General features: G+C 37.2%; 1 protein-coding gene across 2 annotated transcripts in view; it reads left to right on the top strand.

The window, feature by feature from the left end:
* Slc25a12 (solute carrier family 25 member 12) overlaps positions 1 to 22,921 on the top strand; it is a 95,369-nt gene that overhangs the window by 62,709 nt on the left and 9,739 nt on the right. For both annotated transcript variants that reach the window (XM_042694124.1, XM_042694125.1), the window contains 4 exons: positions 5,262 to 5,343; positions 6,753 to 6,911; positions 10,083 to 10,135; positions 10,672 to 10,752. In XM_042694124.1, coding sequence (XP_042550058.1) covers positions 5,262 to 5,343; positions 6,753 to 6,911; positions 10,083 to 10,135; positions 10,672 to 10,752 — 375 coding nt within the window. The remainder of the gene's footprint in view (positions 1 to 5,261; positions 5,344 to 6,752; positions 6,912 to 10,082; positions 10,136 to 10,671; positions 10,753 to 22,921) is intronic.

Below are 22,921 nucleotides of genomic sequence, written 5' to 3' on the forward strand. Positions count from 1 at the left end.
GGTTTATTCATCACAGTATATTACAAAAATAGCTAAAGGACATGCTACATAGTAGAGAGACATTTGAAATACATTTAGCATTTAAGTGTTAGAGGATTTGTATCCAGAATATGTAATAATCAGGGAGTGCTATCTCAGGCCTGTAATTTGTCTGTAATCCTAGCACTCAGAAGTCGGAGGCTTAAGGCTGAGGTCGGAGGATCATGAATTCCAGGCTAGTCTCAGCTACATACTTAAGACAGTGTCTCAAAAAATAAAAGATTATGAAATGAAATTCTATGAATTTATGAACAAAAGAGACAGCTAGTTGAAAATAGGTAAAAGGCCTTAAAGAGAGAAAAGTACCCTGGGCACTGGTGGCTCATGTCTGTAATCCTAGCTGATACTCAGGAGGCTGAAATCTGAGGATTGTGGTTCAAAGCCAGCCCAAATAGGAAAGTCAGTGAGATCTAATCTTCAATTAACCACCAAAAAGATGGAAATAGAGATGTAGCTCAAGTGGTAGAGCACCCAGCCTTGAGAGAAGAATAGCTCAGGAGGGATAGTACCTAGCAAAAATGAGAGAGACAGAGAGACAGAGAAACAGAGAGACAGAAAGAGACAGAGAGACAGAGAGAGAAAGAGAGAGGGAGATAAAGGAGGCAGAGAGAGGAAAAGTTGAATATTATTTAATATTAACAGGGAAAACACATTAATACTACATTGAGATGCTATTTTATCCAAATTATAAAATTGTAAAATTATACTGACAGGGATATATTATTTAGGAAGTGGAAAAATAAAAACTCAAAACTGCTGGCACAACTTTGAAAACTGTTACATAAACTACTGTGAAGAAACAACTATCTTCTTGGTTCTTCCAGATATAATCCTCACCAGAATGAGTATTATAGGTGTTAAAAGACATATCCAAGCTGGGCACTGGTGGTTCATGCCTTTGATCCTAGCTGTTCAGGAGGTTGAGATCTGAGGATTGAGGTTCAATGCCAGCCTATGCAGAAAAGTCCCCAAGGTGCTTATTTCCAGTAGGCTACTCAGAAAAGGCTGCAAGTGGTGTTGTGGCTTAAGTGGTAGAGTGCTAGCCTTGAGCACGAAGAGGCTCAGGGACAGTGCCCAGGCCCAGAGTTAAAGCCTAGGACCGGCAAAAAAGAAAAGACATATTCAATATTGTTTGTAGTAGCAGTATTCGCAGTAACCAAAAATTAGAAACTCCTGGATAGTTATTTTGTGGAATAGAAATGACCTAGAATGAGAAAACATATTTTTGTTGTTGTTGCTGTTACCAGTACTGGGGCTCAAACTCAGAGTCTGTTGCTTTTACTTAGCCTTTTCAATCAAGGTTGGTACTCTCCCACTTGAGCCACACACTTGGCTTTTTGGTGGTTAATTGGAGGTAAGGATCTCATGGACTTTTTCTGCCTGGTCTGGCTAGGATTACAGGCATGAGTCATCAGCACCAAAAAGCAGAAATTTTGGTTGAAGGGAAGTATGTTTATAAAAAAAGAGGGGGGAAAGGGAGTAGGGTGCAGAGAAAAGGGTATAAACATTTTTGGAGCTTCTAACAGTTTGGAGGAGGTTAAAAACAAAGTTAAAGACTAGATTTGGTCCTGTGTGAGAATGGGTAAACGAACTTTTTCTTTTACTTTTCTGTCTTACACAATTAACTTTTCAACTGTAGGAAAAAGTAAATGATCTATGATGGACTTGTTTTATTTTTAAAATGTTTTTGTTTTTATGCTAATTATATTAAAACTATAGACTACTCAAAGTAAGCTGGGTTGTATTTTGTCAAAGTATTATTTAAATGATTTTAACTGTACTTTATCTATTGCATTACTTAGTTATAGGACTTTGATTCATTGGGTAGTGTACTTTCTAGTGGGCTTTAGATTCTTTGAAGTTTAGATTTGTAGGTACACAGAGGAAAGCTTTACAGTCTACTGAACATTCTTTTTTCCACCCAGATCTTTCTACTTGTTACCTGTGATACGTTTTACTATAAATGCAAATCTGTTCTCAAAAACGAGAAGATTATTTACTTATTAGTGATTTACCTAAGTAGTTGTTCCTTTAAACACATTAATTCCTTCTTAGAGAAAAGTATATATGTTATTTAGCTTTTAGGGAAATGTCTATATCTACATTTCTCTATATCATATATAGGTATAAATGCTTTATTTTCCTCCTTATCTTCTCCTATACTGATACACTTTTTGGTTTTAATCTTACTTTGTAAGGCCCAGAGAATATTAGAGGAGTATTAAAATCCTAGATGTGCTTTGCAGATAGAATTTTATTTTGCTTGTGGCTATGCAGCCATACATTTAGTTAATGCAGAATCTAACCTTTAGTGCTTAGTATAAAATTGATTTCATCTATCCTTTGGCATATGCCCACCAGTAGTTTATCATTTGGAAGAAGCATTCTCTTTATTGGGTCAACATGATATATGAAGCCTCTTGATCTGGGCAGCTTGCTTGACTTATTCACTGACATGATCTCCTGTCTAAATCTCATTTGAACTCACTCCTTATCATACACATAATGCTTCGGGAGCCAGTTAAAAATCATTTAAGATTCTCACCTCTTGTTTTGCTTTGAAAAACACTTAATTAACCTTGTTAAATATCAAGCTTCATGATCATAATCATAACCTTAAGCAAAAGAGTGCCTTTTCCTTTGGCCTATTTGTTCGCAGTAGGGGATCTTCTTAGTACTGAGTGTTTTCTTTCAGTCTAAATGTTAAAAATTCAGTACACAGTCATTAATAGGGATGATAGCTATAGTAGCAATCCATTTATGAATATTCATGATATGAAATATATAGCATTAATTACATTAATTTACATACTTAAAAGAAGTGAACAATAACTTGCAGCAATAACTAAGCCTTAGGGGAAACATCTTGGTAACCATATATTGTATGTTTTCTTACAAATGCTATTTAATAGAAATGGAGGTGACATTTCTGACAAAAGTTATTTGAGTATTTATACTTTAAGATGTTTTAACTGAGAATTAAAGCATCATATAATCCTTCTGTTTTCATAGGACTTTGTAGGGCTTATAGCCATTCTTTGAAGAAAAGGACTAGAAAGAAAAATGTATGTGGTTAGACAGAGAAGAAACCTTTTAGATGAATAAGGAAATTTGTACTATGTAAAACTTATTTGAGACCATAGTTTTTTCATATTATGAAAAAAAAAACACCTGTGTGTGTAAGAGGGAGAGAGACAGAGACAGAGAGGGAGAGTCTGTAAAAGAGAGATAGAGCAAAGAGCAAAACAGAGAGAGAGAGAACACAAAAGAAATACTTTCACCATATAGCACAGGCTGGCCTTGAACTGTGTGTGTGTGTGTGTGTGTGTGTGTGTGTGTGTGTGTGTGTGTGTGTGTGTGTGTGTGTGTGTGTGTGTGTGTGTGTGTGTGTGTGTGTATGGAGAAAGAGAGAGAGAGAAAGAGAAAGAACTACTGGTGTTTGAACTCAGGGTCTTGTGCTTACTAGGCAAGCAGTCTACCACTCCTAACCATTTTGCCTAGGTTAGTATCAAACTGTGATCTCCCTGATCTCGATCTCCTAAATAGCTAGGATTACGGGTGTTTATCCACAGTACCCAACCTGTGCGCTCAAACTCTTGCTTCAATCTCCTGAGTAACTGGGATTACTCCCTCACACCTGACTTGACTACAAATTTTAATTCAGCTTTTTTTTTTTTTTTTTTTTTGCTTGTCCTGGGGTTTGAAATCAGGGTCTGGACCTGTCCCTAAGCTTCTTTTGCTCAAGGATAGCACTCAGATCTCAGCCTTCTGAGTAGCACGCAACCAACAGATTCTTTTTTTTTGTTTTTGTTATTGGTCATGGGGCTTGACTCTGGGCCTAAGTGCTGTCCCAGAGCTCTTTTTGCTCAAGGCTAGGACTTTATTACTTTGAGGAACAGCACCACTTCCAGTTTTCTGGTGGTTAATTGGAGATGAGTGTCACAGACTTTCGTACCTGGGCTGGCTTTGAACCAGCCCTGTGAATAGCTAGAATTACAGGTATGAGACACACCAGCACCCAGGCTATCCAAAACTTTTAATGTGCTTTCTTGGTTTTTATTTGTTGATGGTGCTGGGAATCAGCCCTAGGTACTTGAGCATGCTAGACAAGTGTGCTAGCTTTGAGCTATATATACCTCCAGGCCATTATTATATTTTAGTTTGTCTTTTTTTTCCTTGAGATACATTCTTTTTTGTTTTTTTGGGTCCGGTCATGGGGCCTGAACTCTGGGCCTGGGCACTGTCCCTCAACTCTTCAGCTCAAGGCCAGCACTCTACCACTTGAGCCACAGCACTTGAGGCACATTCTTATTGTGCAGTCCAGCCTAGTCTTGAACTTGTGTTCTCTCTGCCACTGCTGGGATTTCAGGCCTGACTCTGGCTACTACTATTTCATTTTCTCACTATTTTCCCTCCCTCCCTCCCTCCCACCCTCCCTCCCTCTTTCCCTCTCTCCCTCCCTTCCTTCTGTTAGAAGTCAGCAGGACTTTATACTTGTGTAGTATGTGGTATGTGCTCTAGTGCTTGAGCCACACTTCCAGCTTCTTTTTTTTAAGGTTCATTTCAATCTGATACTTTTTAAAGCTTCTTAATAATATTCCTTTGTTTCGGTCTGCTTACATAATAAAGCAGCTATTTTTATAATGAAAGTATTTAAGAACTAGACTGACACATTGACCTTATACAAATTATTTTAGGTGATTTATAGGATGCCTGTGAAGTACATTCTGAATCATAGTAGAATTTTTTACTTTGCTTTTGTTTTTTTATTTCACAGTAGACATTTTAGGTTATCATTAGTACTGTCCAATTTAGGTATCAGGATTTTTTTATACATTTCAGAAAGATTTCAAACTTCTAAGTTAAAAAAGGGAAAAAGATTTTATACCTGAAATACTTGTTTACCTAAAAACTATACTTCTGGAAAATAATGGTTTGTTCCCAAATAGTAGTCAATAACTGATACATTAAGAGACTTGTTAAAGATAAGAAAAACTCCTGTGTATTCGAATAATAGGAGTACTCTCAAAACAAAAGCAAAAAGCCATGATTCTACTGCTTTTCATTTTAACTAGGTAAATATCTTAGTTTGTTCTTTCAGAGAAGAGGTTAAGTCATGAACAATATTACTTTCAGGTTTTGCTTTTTCTTATTTTGGGATAGTCATATTGTAGCTGTTTTCATTTGCTGTATGCATTTCCATGTTTCTTTTTTTCCCACAGCAATCTCCTGGGTTAGGCAGGCCTGTCTGGCTCCAGGTTGCCGAGTCTGCTTACAGATTCACCCTGGGCTCAGTTGCTGGAGGTGAGTGACATGTCTGTGTGCTGTTTGAGGCGGGTGTTAATGTAATATTATCTCACTAGACCTGGACAGATCAGCAGAGATGCAGTTCATTGTTTTGGGGGTCACGACTGCAGGGCTTTCTTTATTTTTACCTGTGATCTGAGGACATGTCATAGCATGGCTGTGGCCCCTCTGGCTCCAGTCTGTCTCCAAGATAAAACCTTTGTAATGATGTGAAAGTCTGAGGTGCAGTATTGTTCTTACCTTAATTATTTTGGTTAAGGCCAGTATGAAAAAATGGAAAGTAAGACTGAGTTTATAGGGTCAGGCATAGGAGTAGGTAGAAAATGAAGACTTTGGTTTTCTAGGATTTATATTTCAAAACCTAGAATCTGATAAAATAAAACAACCTCCCAAAGGAATTCACTTTTGTTTTGGCTTATATATTTTTTTCTCTTTTCCTGGCTTAAGAATATATAGATTAGTAGTTTATTTGCAAAATTGAACTTCCTTTCTGTTCCCTGCTCACAGCAGAAATTTGAGGGACTGTAATTAAGTACTCTACAAGGAAAGTATATAGTAGTGTTTTGTTGAGAAGAACCTAGAAGGCATGATTAAAATACTCCAACTTTTTCAAAACGAGGCTGAACTGCTGATATTAGTATTATTTTTTCAGTCTCAGTTTTAGAAATTGTAAAGCTTGTTTTGGTTTCCAACATTCAAAAAATATAATATTGTAGCTCAGATAATAATTATCTCAATCCCTGAAAAATTCTAAAACATAGTGCTTTTTCCTGAAGCAAATTTTATAACTAGAGATAAGGATCATATTGAAATTTGTTTCCAATAGTATGGTTGTAATAGTGATTAATTTACCAAACTGCTTTAGTAGTAGACTAAATTATAAAATTATAGTCACTTAGTTTACATATATAGTCATTTCATAGTTATTCAGAAGTAATTGACATAATATTTAGGCATCTAATGGAAAATATAAAAGAATGTTATAAAATGTAATAATTTAAATTGTGATTATGGGAAAGTGAGTGGGTCTCTAATGTTGCTGATGACTGGATAATCCACTTTGTAAGTCACAAACCTAAGATATCAAAGAGCATTTTTTGACACCTTTTTTTGTTCTTTTTCTTCTTCTGGTTTTGGACTGCTGGGGATCAGATCTAGGGCCTTTCACATGCTAGGTGAGCACTGTATCAGCTATATCTCCAGCCCAACTGTTATTTCATGAAGCAACTGTATTTATGGGTTGTTAAGTGTCCCATCCTTAGTGTATAAAAGAATGTAATGTAATTGTCTTCTGTGATAATAAATTTTATGTTTTATATTTTCGCCCGTCAGGTGAAGATATATTTTCTTTATGAACTCTGATTTAATTTTGTTCTTTTTAAGTTTGAAAATTGTTCTGTTTGTAGCTGTGGGAGCCACTGCAGTGTATCCAATAGATCTAGTGAAGACTCGGATGCAAAACCAGCGTGGCACTGGCTCTGTTGTTGGGGAACTGATGTACAAAAACAGCTTTGACTGTTTTAAGAAGGTCTTACGTTATGAGGGCTTCTTTGGACTCTACCGGGGTAAGTAGGCTAGTTTCACAGCTAAATTTATTGATTTTATTTCAGGCGCTTTCTATTTTCTCTGCTCATTTTTCTTTTTTTCATTCTTTCTGGTATCTAGCAGTATTAGTCTTGCCAAGTATTTCTTCTTCCTGCTAGGATTCCAGATTCTGTGTTTTTCCCCAGTATGAGTCTAGGCTACCATGTCCCTACAAGCTAAGACATATGTCTGCAGCTCGGAAATAGTTTCTTTCCCAGTACATTGAAGAGGAGAAATAGAAGCTTCTCTGTAAAGTAGAAGCCAGGCTGCTACTTGAAAGTGAATTTATATACTTGTTTCAACTGAAAGAAATATAATTTTTTTTGTCATTTCCAGGGAGGCCAGATGTAGGTCTTTTCCAATGAGTCATCTGAATTAAAAAGAAAAAGGAAAGAAAACTGTGGCTCTTACCCTTTCTTCCCCTTAGCTCAGACACACAGCAAAGCAAAGAGATTGTCACATCAACGCTAGACTGAGTATAGACTGTTGTCAGCGTTACAGACTGTAACTCCATGCAGAATTCTCCCTCACCCCTTGGCTTTGTAGGAACTTGTTCTCCTTGGAAAGAGAATGGCTTTCATCTACATTAGAATTTAGGGTTCCTTGGAGGGGGCTGGAGATTAATTTTTTAATCCCTTTGGGCGCCACTTGAAATTCTTTGAAAATACTCCCAACATGCTCAAGTCCAGGGCATTTATGTAATTTACTGTACTTGTTTGTTTACACACCCTGGCTTATTAATCCCTAGCTCATTCTGAGTTGTATTCAACAGTTTGGCTTAGAATCTCTCCCTCAAAAAGGAAGACTGGACCTGAATAAAGCTTTATGTTCATGGACAGGAGAAAACCAACACCTCCAACTGACATAATATTCAAAAAGTCAAGTGAAAAATGTAACTTTGATTTATTGATAGTTGATAGAGAAGGTCATGAGGATGCTCATGGGGGATTATGTGTAGAATAAGAGAATAAATTTGAATTCAAACTAGGCTCAAATACCTAGGTTCCGAGAATAAATATAATTAATTTTGTTCAAATATTCAGCAATCTAAATTCCTTTGCAGTTTGCACTCCATGGAAAGAAGTGTGCATTGTCCTCAGCACAGAGCTGACTGACCAATGAAGTCTTGCTTTAAGCCGACTTAAGGCCTTCATATCTAAAATTTACTTAATGGAATCAGTGTTCAGTAGCCCTAAATTTTTTATTTCTTTGAAATCTCCAATTATTCATTATCAAATAATGACTTCTTTTCCTTTGTAGAGTTTTACATTATAAGAAGAAACCTAGCTTATATAACTGCAACCCTTCTGTATATCACCTTTACAGTAAAATTTAAATTAGAAAAATTAAAATAAGTGTCAGGATTTTACAGGGTTTAGTATATTTACATTTATTTTGCAGTAAGTTATGTATACATAGAAAGCTTGTGAAAAATATGCATCACTGTGCAGGAGACGAAAATATCAATAAACTTTGCTTTTTCCTATTAATTGGGATTTGAATAAGGGAGAATCAATTTTTTTAAGTAAAAAGTAAAAAAAGAAGGAAAGGTTAAAAAATAAGAAGAAACCTAGATATACAATGCATAGTTTAGCCTTCTCAATGAATAGCTGTTTAGAGAAGATTTCATTTGGGTTAGATGTTATATTAATTGTGTGCAATATAGTAACTAGGTGAGAAGGGATACTGGCTTTATGCAGGGTGTGAGATGATAAAATCCATCCTTTAAATGAGAGATTTTATACTAGGGAGAAGATTGTAGGAGTCCTGTATGTGAGAACTGTGATTATTGAGATTGTCATATATTGCTTAGAACTGGTCCATTATTTTGTCAGATGATTGACAAAATTGTTGACAGATTAGCTAAATTTCTTTGTAGGCAACAATGATAAAATGACATAAATCAGTACTTTATTAAAATTCCATGAGCTTTACTAAGGCAAGTTGTAAAACAAATACACATGCTGACATGGTTGTATGGGAGTAAGATGAAAAGTAATTGTGCCTGATAATCAGGAGGGTTAGAAAGTTAAGACTGCCATCTGCTGATTTATTCTTTTAAGTCAGCCTGCTAACCATGAAAGGTATGTGTGGATTTGTGTTTGTCGTTGATAATTCAGTTTGACTGACAGTAGCCTGTATGCATGATTACTTGTTGGCGCTCAACTCATGGAAAATCACTCAGCAGCATCCTCAAAGTAGGCTTAAGACCAGCAGTGAGCAAACGTGCAAGCACTCTCCCTTGGCAAGAAGATTTAAAGGATATACAATGTTTATTGTTAGCATCTTTTATAAATGTATGCAAAATTATATAAGCTAACAATTTGGATAAGCTGTGTGCCTTAGAAAAGTGAGTCCTATGAATATCTACAGATGCTGAATTGTTTATATATTTTTCTCTTTTTCTAGTGTGCCAGACTGGGAAATTTAACTTTTTTTAGAATAATGCTTTTATTTTGAGAGGAATCTTTTCAAAATGTCTTAAACTGGATATATACTAGTAAATAAAAATACAATTGGCATGCTTTTTGCTTACTGGAGATATTCATTAGATGATACTAAAAACTGCACTTTTCTCTGTGGTTGTGGCTTTCCTTTAAATAAATGAATACTGAATGAATAATGAATAAATGAATAGTGAAGGCTTCTCTGAAGAGAAAATTGTGGGAGTTAGTATTCTATTATAACTGAGCTACTATATACTGTTATGTAGGTAGCATTGTTTGTGACAAAACCTGGGTGGAGTTTTCCCCATATACAACTTTAGCATATCTCAAGTTCTGTGGAAGTTTGAATGTTGTTCGTTGTAATAAGAGAGGAAAATTGGTTTCATTGTTGTTGGTAATGTTTCCTGAGTTGAGAAAATCCATAGGCTGTATTTTTTCCTCAGTGCTTTTTGGATAAAAATTCCAGTTTGATAGTTTTTTTTTTTTTTAAATTCATGCTTAAGGAAAGTATGTATAGCTTCAAGAAACATAGTGTCATACTTGTAAATAATTATTATGTGCATATACAGAGTTTTTAGGATAGCCACTTTTCCCATTTTAATGGAAGTCTAGAAATACTTGATGCATGAATAATACAAAGAAAATACTTCGTTTTGTGTGTCTTTCTGTTTTAAACCTAATTTGCTAATGATTCTATTTACCTAGGACTGATACCACAGCTTATAGGAGTTGCCCCAGAAAAGGCCATTAAGCTGACTGTAAGTTTTTTTTCTTACTGAGTTGATGTCATTTATTTAAATTACTATAAGCACAAAATTAAAATCGATGCTGCTAAGATTGACACACATTTTGGGGGGGGTACTTCTTTTTAAGCTCACTAATTGGACTCTATGACTTGAGCCACACCTCCAGCCATTTTGCCTTTGTTATTTTTTAAGTAGGGTCTCAATGGTATTCCTGGGCTGTCTAGACCATGACTCCTCTATTTATACTTCACATATACCTAGATGATAATTGTATGACACTATGCCCAGTTATTAGTTGAGATGTGGGTCTTAAGAACTTTTTTTTACACTGGCCGTGATTTTCTAAATCTTTGCCTCTCAAGTAGCTAGGATTACCAGCAAGAACTACTAGTACCCAGCCAGCACTGGCACTCTATTAAGACACTTTTGTACACATTTAATAATTTTTAATTTTATTCTGAGATACGTTATTTACTTGGAAGGCAACAATGTGCCTCTAGAAAAACTAGTTGGGAATTCTGGTTAACTGATATTGTCCTCCTAATTAGGTTAATGATTTTGTCCGAGACAAATTTACCAGAAGAGATGGCTCCATTCCACTTCCAGCAGAAATCCTTGCTGGTGGTTGTGTAAGTATTAATCCTGGGTGCTTCTTGTGACAAATATATTCTGTAAACTTTTTACACATTACAAGTGACATTTCTCAAATTCAAGGTATCTTAAGCAAATGTTCTCATATAAAAATTTTTTAAATTTTATTGTATGATCTTGCTGTTTTTTAGGACAGAGAAAAAAAAGACACTTTCCTGAGCTTTATTTTCTTTAGCTTCTGTTTTAGAAACTTCTAAAGTTTTAATTTCCAGACTTTTAAAAAGTCCTAATTCTTATTTTTAACCATCATAGGAAGTATAATGTAAGTAGAATAATCATATATTTTGATTGACTGGAAATTTACGTGTGAGATAACTATTAATTGGGTCTTTATATTTCAGGTAATGTAGCTACCTAAATTATAACTAATTTATAAATAAAATTACAAGTAATAACTGAGCCATGGTGGTCTAGTTTTCTAATAGTGTCTCTTTTGGGTCTGGGAGTTATGATTAAACAACTGTAATTATATTGAAGCTATTGACAAAAATTCTGAAACCAGAGATTCACATTATATTTACTCAAAGCACAAATCATGTATATTTAAAGTGTAAGCATTTATACTGGGTTTAGCTCAATTCATATGTCTTAAGTTTATAGCCCAGTTATCCTATTTATGATATTTGTTTTACATTTGCTTTGAGATTTGCTTGAGATTTGTTTAGTCCATTTTGTTTTTGAAAATGAAAATACCATTGTTGGACTGGCTGGTGGTTGTGCTAAAACTTTCCCAGTTGCTCTTGGAGCTTGAGGTGGTGAGGTCAGTGACCTTCAAACTTTTAATTCAGAGAAGATGCCCCTGAGGTCAGAGAGAGAAGGTCCTCCTTGATGAGATTTGTCAGCTAGGCACAGACATAAGTCCTCACCTTTCTGAGATCAAAGTTCTTATGGAAGAGGTGAATTGGTTGCAGGGGAATAGGCGTGGGGGAGGGGATGAAGGGGGAGTTGAGGGAGGTGAGCAATCACATTTGCATATTTGTCTGCATGCATACAAACATTCTTAGACTGCATGCTCAGGAAGGAAATTTCTTTGGTTGAATTTCTTTTCTTCATGAAAGATAAACAATGTACAAGAATAAGACCCTTGTCTAGCTCACCAAAAGTATATTTTCTTTTCTTTATTCCAATGATGAGTACTGTAATTATTTCTCATCTAATGACAGAAGCCTTGTGAATCATAAATATTTTTCTCAGTGGTTTTAGTTTCCATCTGGTTAACAAATCTGCCAGAAACTTGCAAGTCATGCTTTTCATCTTCCATATGGCTAGTGATTTGTTCCCATTTGTGATATCCAGAAGATTTTGGCTGTAAAATGGACTCTGCCCCATGTCTGACACGTGACCCAAGTCATTAAACTATAATCATCTATATGGTTCTTTTTGTTTTTGTCAGGTGTAGACCCTGTTTATAGGCTTGAACTTCAGGAATTTCTGTTGAAGTTGAGAATCTTTGAGAAACCTACTGTTTCCTTAAATCTCTTCCTTAATCATGACTCATTTCTGAAAGCTTTGATGGGTTAAATATTAGCTAGAAATTAACAACATGAAAAGTGGGCTAGGCTCTAGGCAAATAAAAAAGAAATATGTAATTGTTTATTTTGTTGTTGTTGTTGTTGCTATTTTATTTATTTTTAAATTTTTGACAGGGTCTATAGGCAGGCTGGTCTGGAACTCACTGTCTAACCCAGGCTGGCCTCAAACAAACATACCTCTTGCCTCAACCCTAAGTATTATAAGTGTGTTCCATTATGTCCTGCTTGAGTTTCTCCTGAGAACTAGTCATCCCGCAGTGTAAAAGCATAGTTCTTTGGTTCTCCCAAAACTTTATAAATTTCAACATAGTCTTAGACAAATGGGTGATTATCTGTTTATAGAATAGTGGACACTGTGAGATGCAGGATATTCTCTTCCCTGAATGATAACATATAAACACTGGCAGCCTGATCCGGAGTTCCCATCAGACAAGGTAATGGTGATGGTAAAATGTGCAAGGTGTTTAGGTCAGTGCTGTCGGTGCTGTCAGAAGAGTGCTGCTGCTTTTCCAAAACCTACCCAATTTTAAAGCTGTAGTACAGCACCTTTACAACAAAATAAAATTCAGGCAAGAAGAAGAAGGAAGAGGAGGAGGAGGAGGAGGAGGAAGAAGAAGAGAAGAAATAGCTTGAAGAAATAGCTCACTAGCTAATTAGAAGGCTGAGATCAAGAAGCTGAGCAGAAGAAAAGAAGGAGAAGGAGAAGCAGAAGAAGAAGAAGAAGAAGAAGAAGAAGAACAAGAAGAAGTACAAGAAGAAGAAGAAAGAAGAAGAAGAGGAGGAGGAGGAGAAGAAATAGATAGAAGAAATAGCTCACTAGCTAATTAGGAGGCTGAGATCAAGAAGCTGAGCTTTTTTTTTTTCCTGCCAGTCCCAGCAGAAGTCTTTGAGACTTCATCTCCAATTAACCATCAAAAAGCTGGACTAGATCTGGACATTTAAAATACTATTTACTGAAATGAATTCCAGGAAATGAAAACATAGTCGGGCACAGAAAGGGATGGAGGAAGGATGAACAGATGCAATCATGGTATTCAGTATACACTATGTAGAAAATAAACTATGGAACTTGTGGGCAAGGATGGGAGAGGGAAAAACTGGGAGAAAGCATAGGAAAGAGTGACATTGTCCAAAAAAGAACTGTACTTATTATTTGACTTATGAAATGGTAACCCTCTGTACAATACCTAAAAATAACAATACAATTATACATATTTATTTATTTATTTAAAAGCTGGATTAGAAATGTGACTCAACTTGTAGAGTGACAGCCATAAGTAATGAAGATGAGAAGGCACAAGGTCCTGAGTTCAAACCCTATTCTGGGGCACAAGAAAGAAATGGAGGCAGGAGGGGGAAGGAAGAAAAGGAAGGGAAAAGAAAAGCAATAAAGGAGTTATAGACTTTTCCAAGCAGAATTAGTTAGGAATTGGGTCAAGTTTCTTGTAGATAGATAGGAGAGAAATTCTGTTACCATGAAATGACTAAATTAACCTTTTAGAAAACAGCATGCGGGGCTGGGAAGGTGACTCAGTGGTAGAGCGCTTGCCTTGCATACCTGAGGCCCTGGATTCGATTCCTCAGCACCACATAAGCAAAAAGAAAAAAGCCGGAAGTGGTGCTGTGGCTCAAGTGGTAGAACGCTAGCCTTGAGCTGAAGAGCTGAGGGACAGCGCCCAGGCCCAGAGTTCAGGCCCCACCACTGGACCCAAAAAAAAAATGTATGACATTTATAAGATTATTTCTTTGTTGCTTTGTATGTCCCTCCCCCACAGTGTAACCCCCGCTTTCACTATATTTGATGTCAGTATAACATGTGGAGGAGATGGGGACAAACAAGTCATTTAAGGATTCAGGTGGACCTATTGCAACAATGAGAAGTACAAAATGTCATGTCAAAACCAGCTTTACAATGTCGGTGGGGGGTGGGGGGTGGGGGGGTATGATTGGGTGGGAGGGAGGGGGGAGGCTGGGAAGGGAGGTGAAGGGTAAACAAAGGAGGAGGCTGCAATGCTTGGTAAGAAATGTATGCATTATCCTGCCCATGTAATTGTAACCCCTCTGTACAGTATGTTCTCAAATAAAATAAAATTAAATTAAAAAAAAATGTATGAATCTAGAAAACGGCATGCATTTACTAGATTATTATGAGAAGTAAAATCTCCAGGCTTTCAGAATTATGTGTTTTCCATTGTTTGTTTTATTTTATGATTTTTTTTGTGTGTGTGTTTGTTGTGAGGGATCAAACCTTGGATGTGACACATGATCAGTATGCATTCTACCACTGAGCTGCATCCCTATACCTATTAATCAATGTTAATAGTTTTGATACATTCAAAAGATGTAATGAGTAATAATAACATGAGCATTCACATATCCAACTTAACTAAAATAGTAGTACTATCATTGACACTGATTTTTGGCATATATTAATTTTAAAGGACTTTTATTGTAGTATTTCTGTGCATACATTTTATGTGTTTTGATCATTATTGTATCATTCCTTTTATTCTTATACTTCCCCCTACTTTCTTTTACAATTTTTAATGGGCTTCACTCTGTTTCCATAATGCATATGATTTATTTCTATCTTTTTCATCCCTGTCTCTCCACTGGCACGCTCCCTTCTTCCCTTGTCTTACCTTTCTAAATAGCCTCTCTCTCCCTCCCTCCTTCCCTCTCTCCCTCTCTCTCTCCCTCCCCCCCTTCCCTCTCTCTTCCCTCTCTCCCTTCGCTTCTCTCTCTCTTTAGGAGAGAGATTTCTCCTGTGAATTGATACTGGATTTTGCTTTTAATGTAGTAGAGCCTTTTCCTGCTTAGTAAATGGCGAAATTGAAATTCAAGCCACTTTTTTTTTTTTCACATTTGGTGTGTGTGTGTGTCCATTCTTTCTTCCTTTATTCATTTTTTTTTTTTTTTTTTGAGTACCTGCTATGTCTTTCTGGCAAGTTAAAAAAATAAGAGGAAAATAAGAGGCTCTTTCTCATTGTGGTTGGTGCTGGGATTGAAAGCAGGGCTTTATGCATGCTAATCAGGCTTCTACCACTGAAGATAAAAAACTAACAGCTTTATTGATATTTAATTCACATGTAATTCTCCAGGGGTTTTAATATATTCACAGTTATACAGCCATCACTCCCATCAATTTTAGAACAATTTTATCAATAAAACAGAAACCTAGTACCTGTTAGCTGTCAACCTCTTTATCTTTCCATCGTACTCATAAGGCCTAGACAACTATTAACATACTCTGTTTCTGTGAATTTGCCAATTTTGAATATCTTGTATAAATGGAATTATGTGATAGGTAGCTTTGTTCCTGGCTTCCTAGCATCTTTCATTTAGTATGTTTTTAAGGTTCATCTGTGTTGTGGCCCTCCCTCCCTCCCTCCCTCCCTCCCTCTCTCCCTCCCTTCCTTCCTTCCTTCCTTCCTTCTTCCTCCTTCCCTCTCTCCCTCTCTCCCTCTCTTCTTTCTATTTTTGACAGGTTCTTGCTATATAACCAGGCTAACTTTGAACAAATGATTCTCTTGCCCCAGCTTCCTAAAAGCTGGGATTATAGGTGTGTGCCTCCATACTTGGTTTTACGTCATTGCTTTTTATTAACTAGTATATTAATATCCATATATTTATTCATTCCTCAATTGATAGCAATTGGATTGTTTCTACCTTTTGTCTATTATTTATAGTGTTGCTGTGAACATTGGTATATAAGGTTTTGCAAGGACTTATGTTTCATTTCTCCTGGATATACCTATGAGTAGAATTGTTGGTAGATTATGGTTTAAGGCCAGTACAGACAAAAAGAGACTCTGGGCTGGGGATGTGGCTTAGTGGTAGAGTGCTTGCCTAGCATGCAGGAAAGCCTGGGTTCAATTCCTCAGTACCACATGAGCAGAAAAAGCCAGAGTAGAACTGTGGCTCAAGTGGTAGAGTGCTAGCCTTGAGCAGAAGAAGCTTAGGGACAGTGCCCAGGCCCCGAGTTCAAGCCCCAAGACTGGCAAAAAGAGAGAGAGAGAGAGAGAGAGAGAGAGAGAGAGAGAGAGAGAGAGAGAGACTTTATCTAAAAAAATACAAAGAGCTGAAGGCACGGCTCAAGTGGTAATGTGCCTTCCTAACAAGTGTTAACACCACCAAAAATCTCCACAAAAATAGAAGTTTAAGTGTCTTTATAAATTCCCAAAGCAGAAGGGTTAAAAGTCTAATTAGCTTAACCTGTATGTACTTTTTAAAGGTCTCTCTAGTGTGTACATTATCTTATTGTTAAACTTTAACCACAGGCCATTTGCCACTTACCTGATAACCCATTCCCTTTGAGTGTGTGTGCTTCTAAGTTTATGAATTTGGAATTTGAGTTTATCAGCAATGGTAATATAATCCTTTCAATTGCAGGTGATTTTCCTGTTTTCTTTGTGTCTCATATTTAGAGTACACTATGTTCTCACATTAAGGCTTAAAAAACTCAGTGATAGATAGGTACATAGTGATTTTGACTCTTCCTATCTTAGCCTAGTCTTTCTGCTCTAACAAAATACCTTAGGTTGGGTAATTAATAAATAACAGGGCTGGGCACCTGTGGCTCTGCCTATAATCCTTGCTACTCAGGCTGAAATCTAAGAGGTTCAAAGCCAGCCAAGGCAGGATATTTAAACTAACAAAAAAGCCAAAAGTGGAGATGTGGCTTAAGTAGTAGAGCACTAGCCTTGAGCACAAAAGCTAAGAACAGCACCTAAACTATTGAGTTCAAGCCCCAGGACACTCTCTCTCTCGCTCTCTCTCTCTCTCTCTCTTCCTCTCTCTCTCTCTCTCTCTCACACACACACAAATAAGCAACATAGATTTATTGTTTCTATGTCTGATACTGATGTAGAGTGGTAAAGGCTGCTCTCTGTTTCCAAGATGGCACCTTGGTGCTACATCCTCACATGGGGAAGAGTCAAAGCAGCTCCTTTCAACCTCTTCTAGAAGTAAACTAATCCTGTCCATCAGGGCAGACCCTTCTGACTTAATCTCCATAGGTTCCACCTCTTAACACTGTCATATTGGTCAGTAGACTGAACAAATTTGAGGAGATACCAACATCGAGATTATAGCCCTTCCCTTACTCTGGTAACATTCTGCAATAAACAGTTTATTCATTTTAAGTATCTGCAACTATTTTTAGAAAGAACTTGTACATTGGAAGTACTAGCATAAAAGTATCTTAAGATGCTTGGTTGAGGAGCTCCAGTGGTGCAATCGGTTAGCGCGCGGTACTTATAAGATGCTTGGTTGATGATCTTAAACACACTGTCCCAGTTCCTGTTGAGTCAGTCCTAGTAACAACTAATTCTGTGTTTTATATTGGTGTGTATGGCTATTTTATCTTTTTTTTTTTTTTTTTTTGCCAGTCCTATGGCTTGAACTCAGGGCCTGGGCACTGTCCCTGAGCTTTGTTTGCTCAAGGCTAGCACTCTACCACTTGAGCCACAGCACCACTTCCTGCTTTTTCTGTTTATGTAGTACTGAGGAATTGAACTCAGGGCTTCTTCATGCATTCTAGGCAAGCACTCTACCACTAAGTCATATTCGCAGCCCTGTATGTGTATTTAAGTGCATGTATTTTGTATATCTGCTTTAAGTTTCTGGCATGGACATAAAGGAATTGAAGTTAGATTTTCATAAGTAAGCAAAGACTTTATAATGAGTTACTTTGATTGGACATTTTGTGGTTGAAGAGAAATAATTCCAAACAATAGAAGACAACAACTCAGAAAAGAAAGAAAAAGAGAGAGAAAAGAAGGAAGGAAGGAGGGAGGGAGGGAGGGAGGGAGGGAGGGAGGAAGGGACAAAAAATAAGTCCTTAGCACGCATGGGCCCCAGTTTCCAACCTTTCATAGAGCTTGTCCCTGGGGTAGGATTGTGAGGGCAGAGGTTGGGCAGGCCTAATCTTGTATGCAGCTCCTTTGCCTTGGGCATATTGAAGGGCCCGTGACATCTCAGTGCTAACATCCTTTTCCCATCATCTTTTGCTGCTGCCTTAAGTTGGTTTATTTTCTCATTAAAAAAAAATTGATACAGTTTTTGCATTTTTATTTCTGTTACATGGGAAACCCTCATTCCAAGAGAAATTAATTCTCTTTTTATATATTTTAAATTCAATGCTAGGACAGTAATACGAAGAACAACTGAATATTGAAAAAGTAAAGGATCTGAGCCTGCATTTCATTAAGAAAAATAAGCAACATATTTGATGAGAGAAATTTAGCATTTTGAGGGTTTATTAGCTAATTTTGGTGATTTGCTGAGTAAGAAAATTACCGAATATATTGTATGGAATGGTATGATATTACTGTAAGTTTATATGTAAGTTATGTCATTACCAAAAGCAGCAAGATATCAAAATTTGCAATGTCCATTTAAATCTATGTCTGTTTCTTATTTTGAGTAGCTTTATTCCATTCTTATGATTAGAAATTTGAAATGTACACTAGGATATGCTATGAAAATTATTCCAACTTCTTAGTTTCTTTTTCTAGGATGCAACTAAAATTTTCATCTTTAAGCCACTTTGATTTTGGTCAATGTGGGTAATGTTTTACATGCTTGTGATGAATATGTAACTAATATTTTATGTTACAAGTAATTTGGCATGATTCTATTAAATTTATTTGTTAAAAGCATGTGATTTTACTTAGGTTCTTAAAAATTACTTAAGAAAGTACTGAAGTAAAAATTTAAGTATTTGAATTTTGGGGTATTTGAATTATTTGCTTAATATTTTTGTTATTAAAATTTGCAAACAGCTGGGCACTGGTGGCTCATGCCTATAATCCTGCTACTCAAGAGGCTGAAATCTGAGGACTGAAGTCTGAAACCAGCCCAGACAGGGAAGTCTGTGAGACTCTTATTTTCAATTAGCCGCCAAAAAGCCACAGAGATGGGGCTGGGAAGGTGGCTCAGTGGTAGAGTGCTTGCTTCACATGCATGAAGCCCTGGGTTCGATTCCTCAGCACCACATAAGCAGAAAAAAGCCAGAAGTGGTGCTGTGGCTCAAGTGGTAGGGCACTAGCCTTGAGCTGAAGAGCTGAGGGACAGCGCCCAGGCCCAGTGTTCAGCCCCCACGACAAACAACAACAACAAAAAAGGCCATAGAGACATGGCTAAACTGGTAGAGTGCTAACCTTGAACATTAAAGCCCTGAGTTCAAGCCTCAAGACTCCTCCCTCCAATTTTATTTTTGCAAACAGCATATTTGTGCTAATACAGGTAATTTTTTTCATTAAAATCAGCAGTCTTAGGACAAAGAAAACATATTCTCCTATATTTGCTTCTCAGAAGGGAAACAGTTAATAATATCTGTGATAATTTCCTAATCATTCTATGGTACTGTATTTCTTACCAGTGAAATTGAACTGCTTTCAGATTTTCCTCCCTCCCCCTCCATCCCTAGTTTAATATATATGATATAGTGGCCAACAGAAAGTTTCAAAAGGACAGTATGTATTTGCCATGTATGTTTCTTTCTAAGATTTGTAAACATCCAAAGATTTAGACAAATTTGAAACAATTTTTACCATTTAAAAATTATTCAGTATTGGGGGCTGGGAAGGTGGCTCAGTGGTAGAGCGCTTGCCTTGCATGCATGAGTCCCTGGGTTCGCTTCCTCGGCACCACATAAGCAGAAAAAGCCAGAAGTGGCACTGTGGCTCAAGTGGTAGAGTGCTAGCCTTGAGCTGAAGAGTTCAAGGATAGTGCCCAGGCTGAGTTCAGGCCCCACAACCAACAAAAATAAAATAAAATAATTCAGTATTTATAAATAGTCTTTGCCCACATGCTTCTAGACCTATCATAAAGTTGAAAAATAGTTTGTCAATTTTAAAAGCATATGTAAACTATATAATTGCAAGAAATTTTACTCCTTAAAATACAGTAGAGTATGTAAGATGTGAAACATACTGATAGATGTGGGTCACATAGCTGTGTCATTATGTCAGTATTTGCATGTTCCCTTGCCAGATTATGTGTATGATTATGTCCAGTTCATTATTGGGATTTTTGGTGGTTTATTAGAGAGAAAAGTCTCATGGATTTTCCTGCCTGGGTTGGACTTGAACCTTGATGCTCAGATCTCAACCTCCTAAGTAGCTAGGATTAAAGGCAAGGGGTACTGGTCCTTGGCAATGTGAATGTATTTTTTTTTTTAAAAATATTTGACAGTGTATTGATTTTTAAATTGAAATATGTTTTGAAACATATATGCAGAACATTTCTCACTGCACCCCCCCCCCCCCACACACATATCCAGACTTCCGTTAAATTCTTCACAGAGACTTTTCAAAACTAAGCTCTGTAATGGGATGTCTGATAAATAACAATGGGAGCTATTACACATTTACTCTTGATTTTTTTTTCATACCGTGTGTCTTCATTTTTTTTTTTCCCCATCAGTTGTGGAGCTTGAACTCCGGGCCTTGGCACTGACCCTGAGCTATGCAGCTCAAGGCAAGCACCCTACCACTTGAGCCACAGCACCACTTTTGGTTTTCTAGTGGTTAATTGGAGATAAGAGTCTCATGGATTTTCTTGCCCAGGCTGCCTTTGAACCGCGATCCTTAGATCTCAGCCTCCTGAGTAGCTAGGATTACAGGCGTGAGCCACCGGTACCCCGCTTGTCTTTATTTTTTAATTGATATATAACATTGAATATTTTATCATGTTCTTTTAAAAAATTTTATTATAAAGGTGGTATACAGGGCTGGGATGTAGCTCAATGGCAAAACACTTGCCTAGCAAGTACAATGTCCTGGGTTCAATCCCCAGTACTGTCACCGGATGGAGGGAAGCGTCACTAAACCTTACCTCCATCTGGTGACAGTACCAAAAAGGAAGACCCCCCCTTCCCCCCCAAAAAATACAGTTAAAGGCGATATACAAAGGGGTTACAGTTAAGTAAGTCAGGTAAAGCGTACATTTCTTTTTGGACAATTCTACCCCTTTCCTCGCTTTCTCCCAGTTTTTCCCTCCCATCCCCACCTACAAGTTCTATCGTTCATTTTCAGCTAAGTGTCTAGTGAGTCCCACTGCTGTATTTGTTCACCCTTTGTCCCTCCATTTCTGTGCCTTCCCTTACTCTCCCAAAGACACATAAATGGACAAACAAAAACAGCAAAAAAGAAAAAAGAGCCTCTTGTTTTCATATCCGGGAATGTGAATGTATTTTAAAATGTAGTCATGACCTCCCCTCAATTGCACTGTGGTGATAGAGTTTTAGTAGAAAGCTTGTTTCTTGTGTACTCAGAAATTAGAAGGATTGTGAAAGGAGTGCACCTCTTAATAAAATGGCAATTGTTTTCAAAAGGGCCCATAAGATACTAGAGAAGAGAGAGAGTGGGGTTAGGCCTGGGATAGGAGGAGATTGGGGCATTCATACGGCTCTGCAGGCTATTACAAAAAAGCTTTGTATTTATTTAAATATACTGTCCACATTTACCACTCGGCACCCAGTGGTTCACACTGTCCGGTGATGACAAATTTGGGGGATTTTAAATTAAAATTTAGAGTTCTTTTCGTTTAGAATGTAAAGTATGTTTCCCTAACAATAGTCTTTGCTGGCATTATTTAAACAATAGATTTCCGGGAAGTACTAAACTTTTTTCAATTAGTTTGATCTTTAATGCTAGCTGAAGGAACAATTACTTGGATTATCATTTTAGCATAATTTACACCCAGCAATCCCTTTGAAAGTATTGTGTGCTTAGATTAAAACATTGAAATGCTTCCTTCTGCCTGCAGTGCAACAGATTAAAAGAGAAACACAGCAAATCACCATGTAAAATTGGGTCATTGCATTGTTGGGGGACCTGTGTGAGGTGGTCTAGAGTGTCAAGTTGGGGAGTTACTGGAGAGAGAAACAGAGACAGCAAATCACTGTACCTCCATCCCTGCTTGGTGGATAAATAAGCTTCCCTTGTGTCTGTCACTGTGGGCCATTGTGGATGTTGAAAGGAGTAAGGTCAGGACTGAAACCTAAGTAACTGAGGGGTGTTTAAGCTCCAGCATGATCAGGAAAATGCGCTGAGTCACCATTCTGTCCTTTGAAAAGGAATCTGGAAGAGTTGTAGATTTAGATACCTGAGCTGGAATGAAAGTAAAGTGTTGAAGTGCCAGTGCAGGTTGTATGCTTTAGGTGCTATAGTGTTTTGATGCCTTTGGAATATCAATGTCCCAGTGAGGTAAACACTTCTTATTTTGTATGGGCTGTGCATTGCAGTTGAGTAATGATTATATGATATGATTGTGGCTATATGAATATAACTGAATATTGCATAATTATGTATTATCAACAGCCACAGTTTAAAATGAAGATGTACAAGGGTGATTTCCTCATTGTTGGGCACCAGTGGCTCCCACTTGTAATCCTAACTACTAAGTGGCTGAGATCTGAGGGTTGTGCTTCAAAGCCCACCTGGGCAAGAAAGCCCCTGAGATTATCTCCAATTAACCACCAAAAAGTGGGAAGTGGAGCTATTGTGGTAGAGCAATAGCCTGGAGCAAAAGAAAACAAAAAAACCCAACAGAACAAAACCCTTAGGGGACAGTGCCTAGGGCTCCTGAGTTCAAGCAATAGGGCTAG

This window comes from Dipodomys spectabilis, unplaced genomic scaffold, assembly GCF_019054845.1.
Source record: "Dipodomys spectabilis isolate Male_0828 unplaced genomic scaffold, ASM1905484v1 ptg000174l, whole genome shotgun sequence".
In the NCBI taxonomy this organism is placed as follows: Eukaryota; Metazoa; Chordata; class Mammalia; order Rodentia; family Heteromyidae; genus Dipodomys; species Dipodomys spectabilis.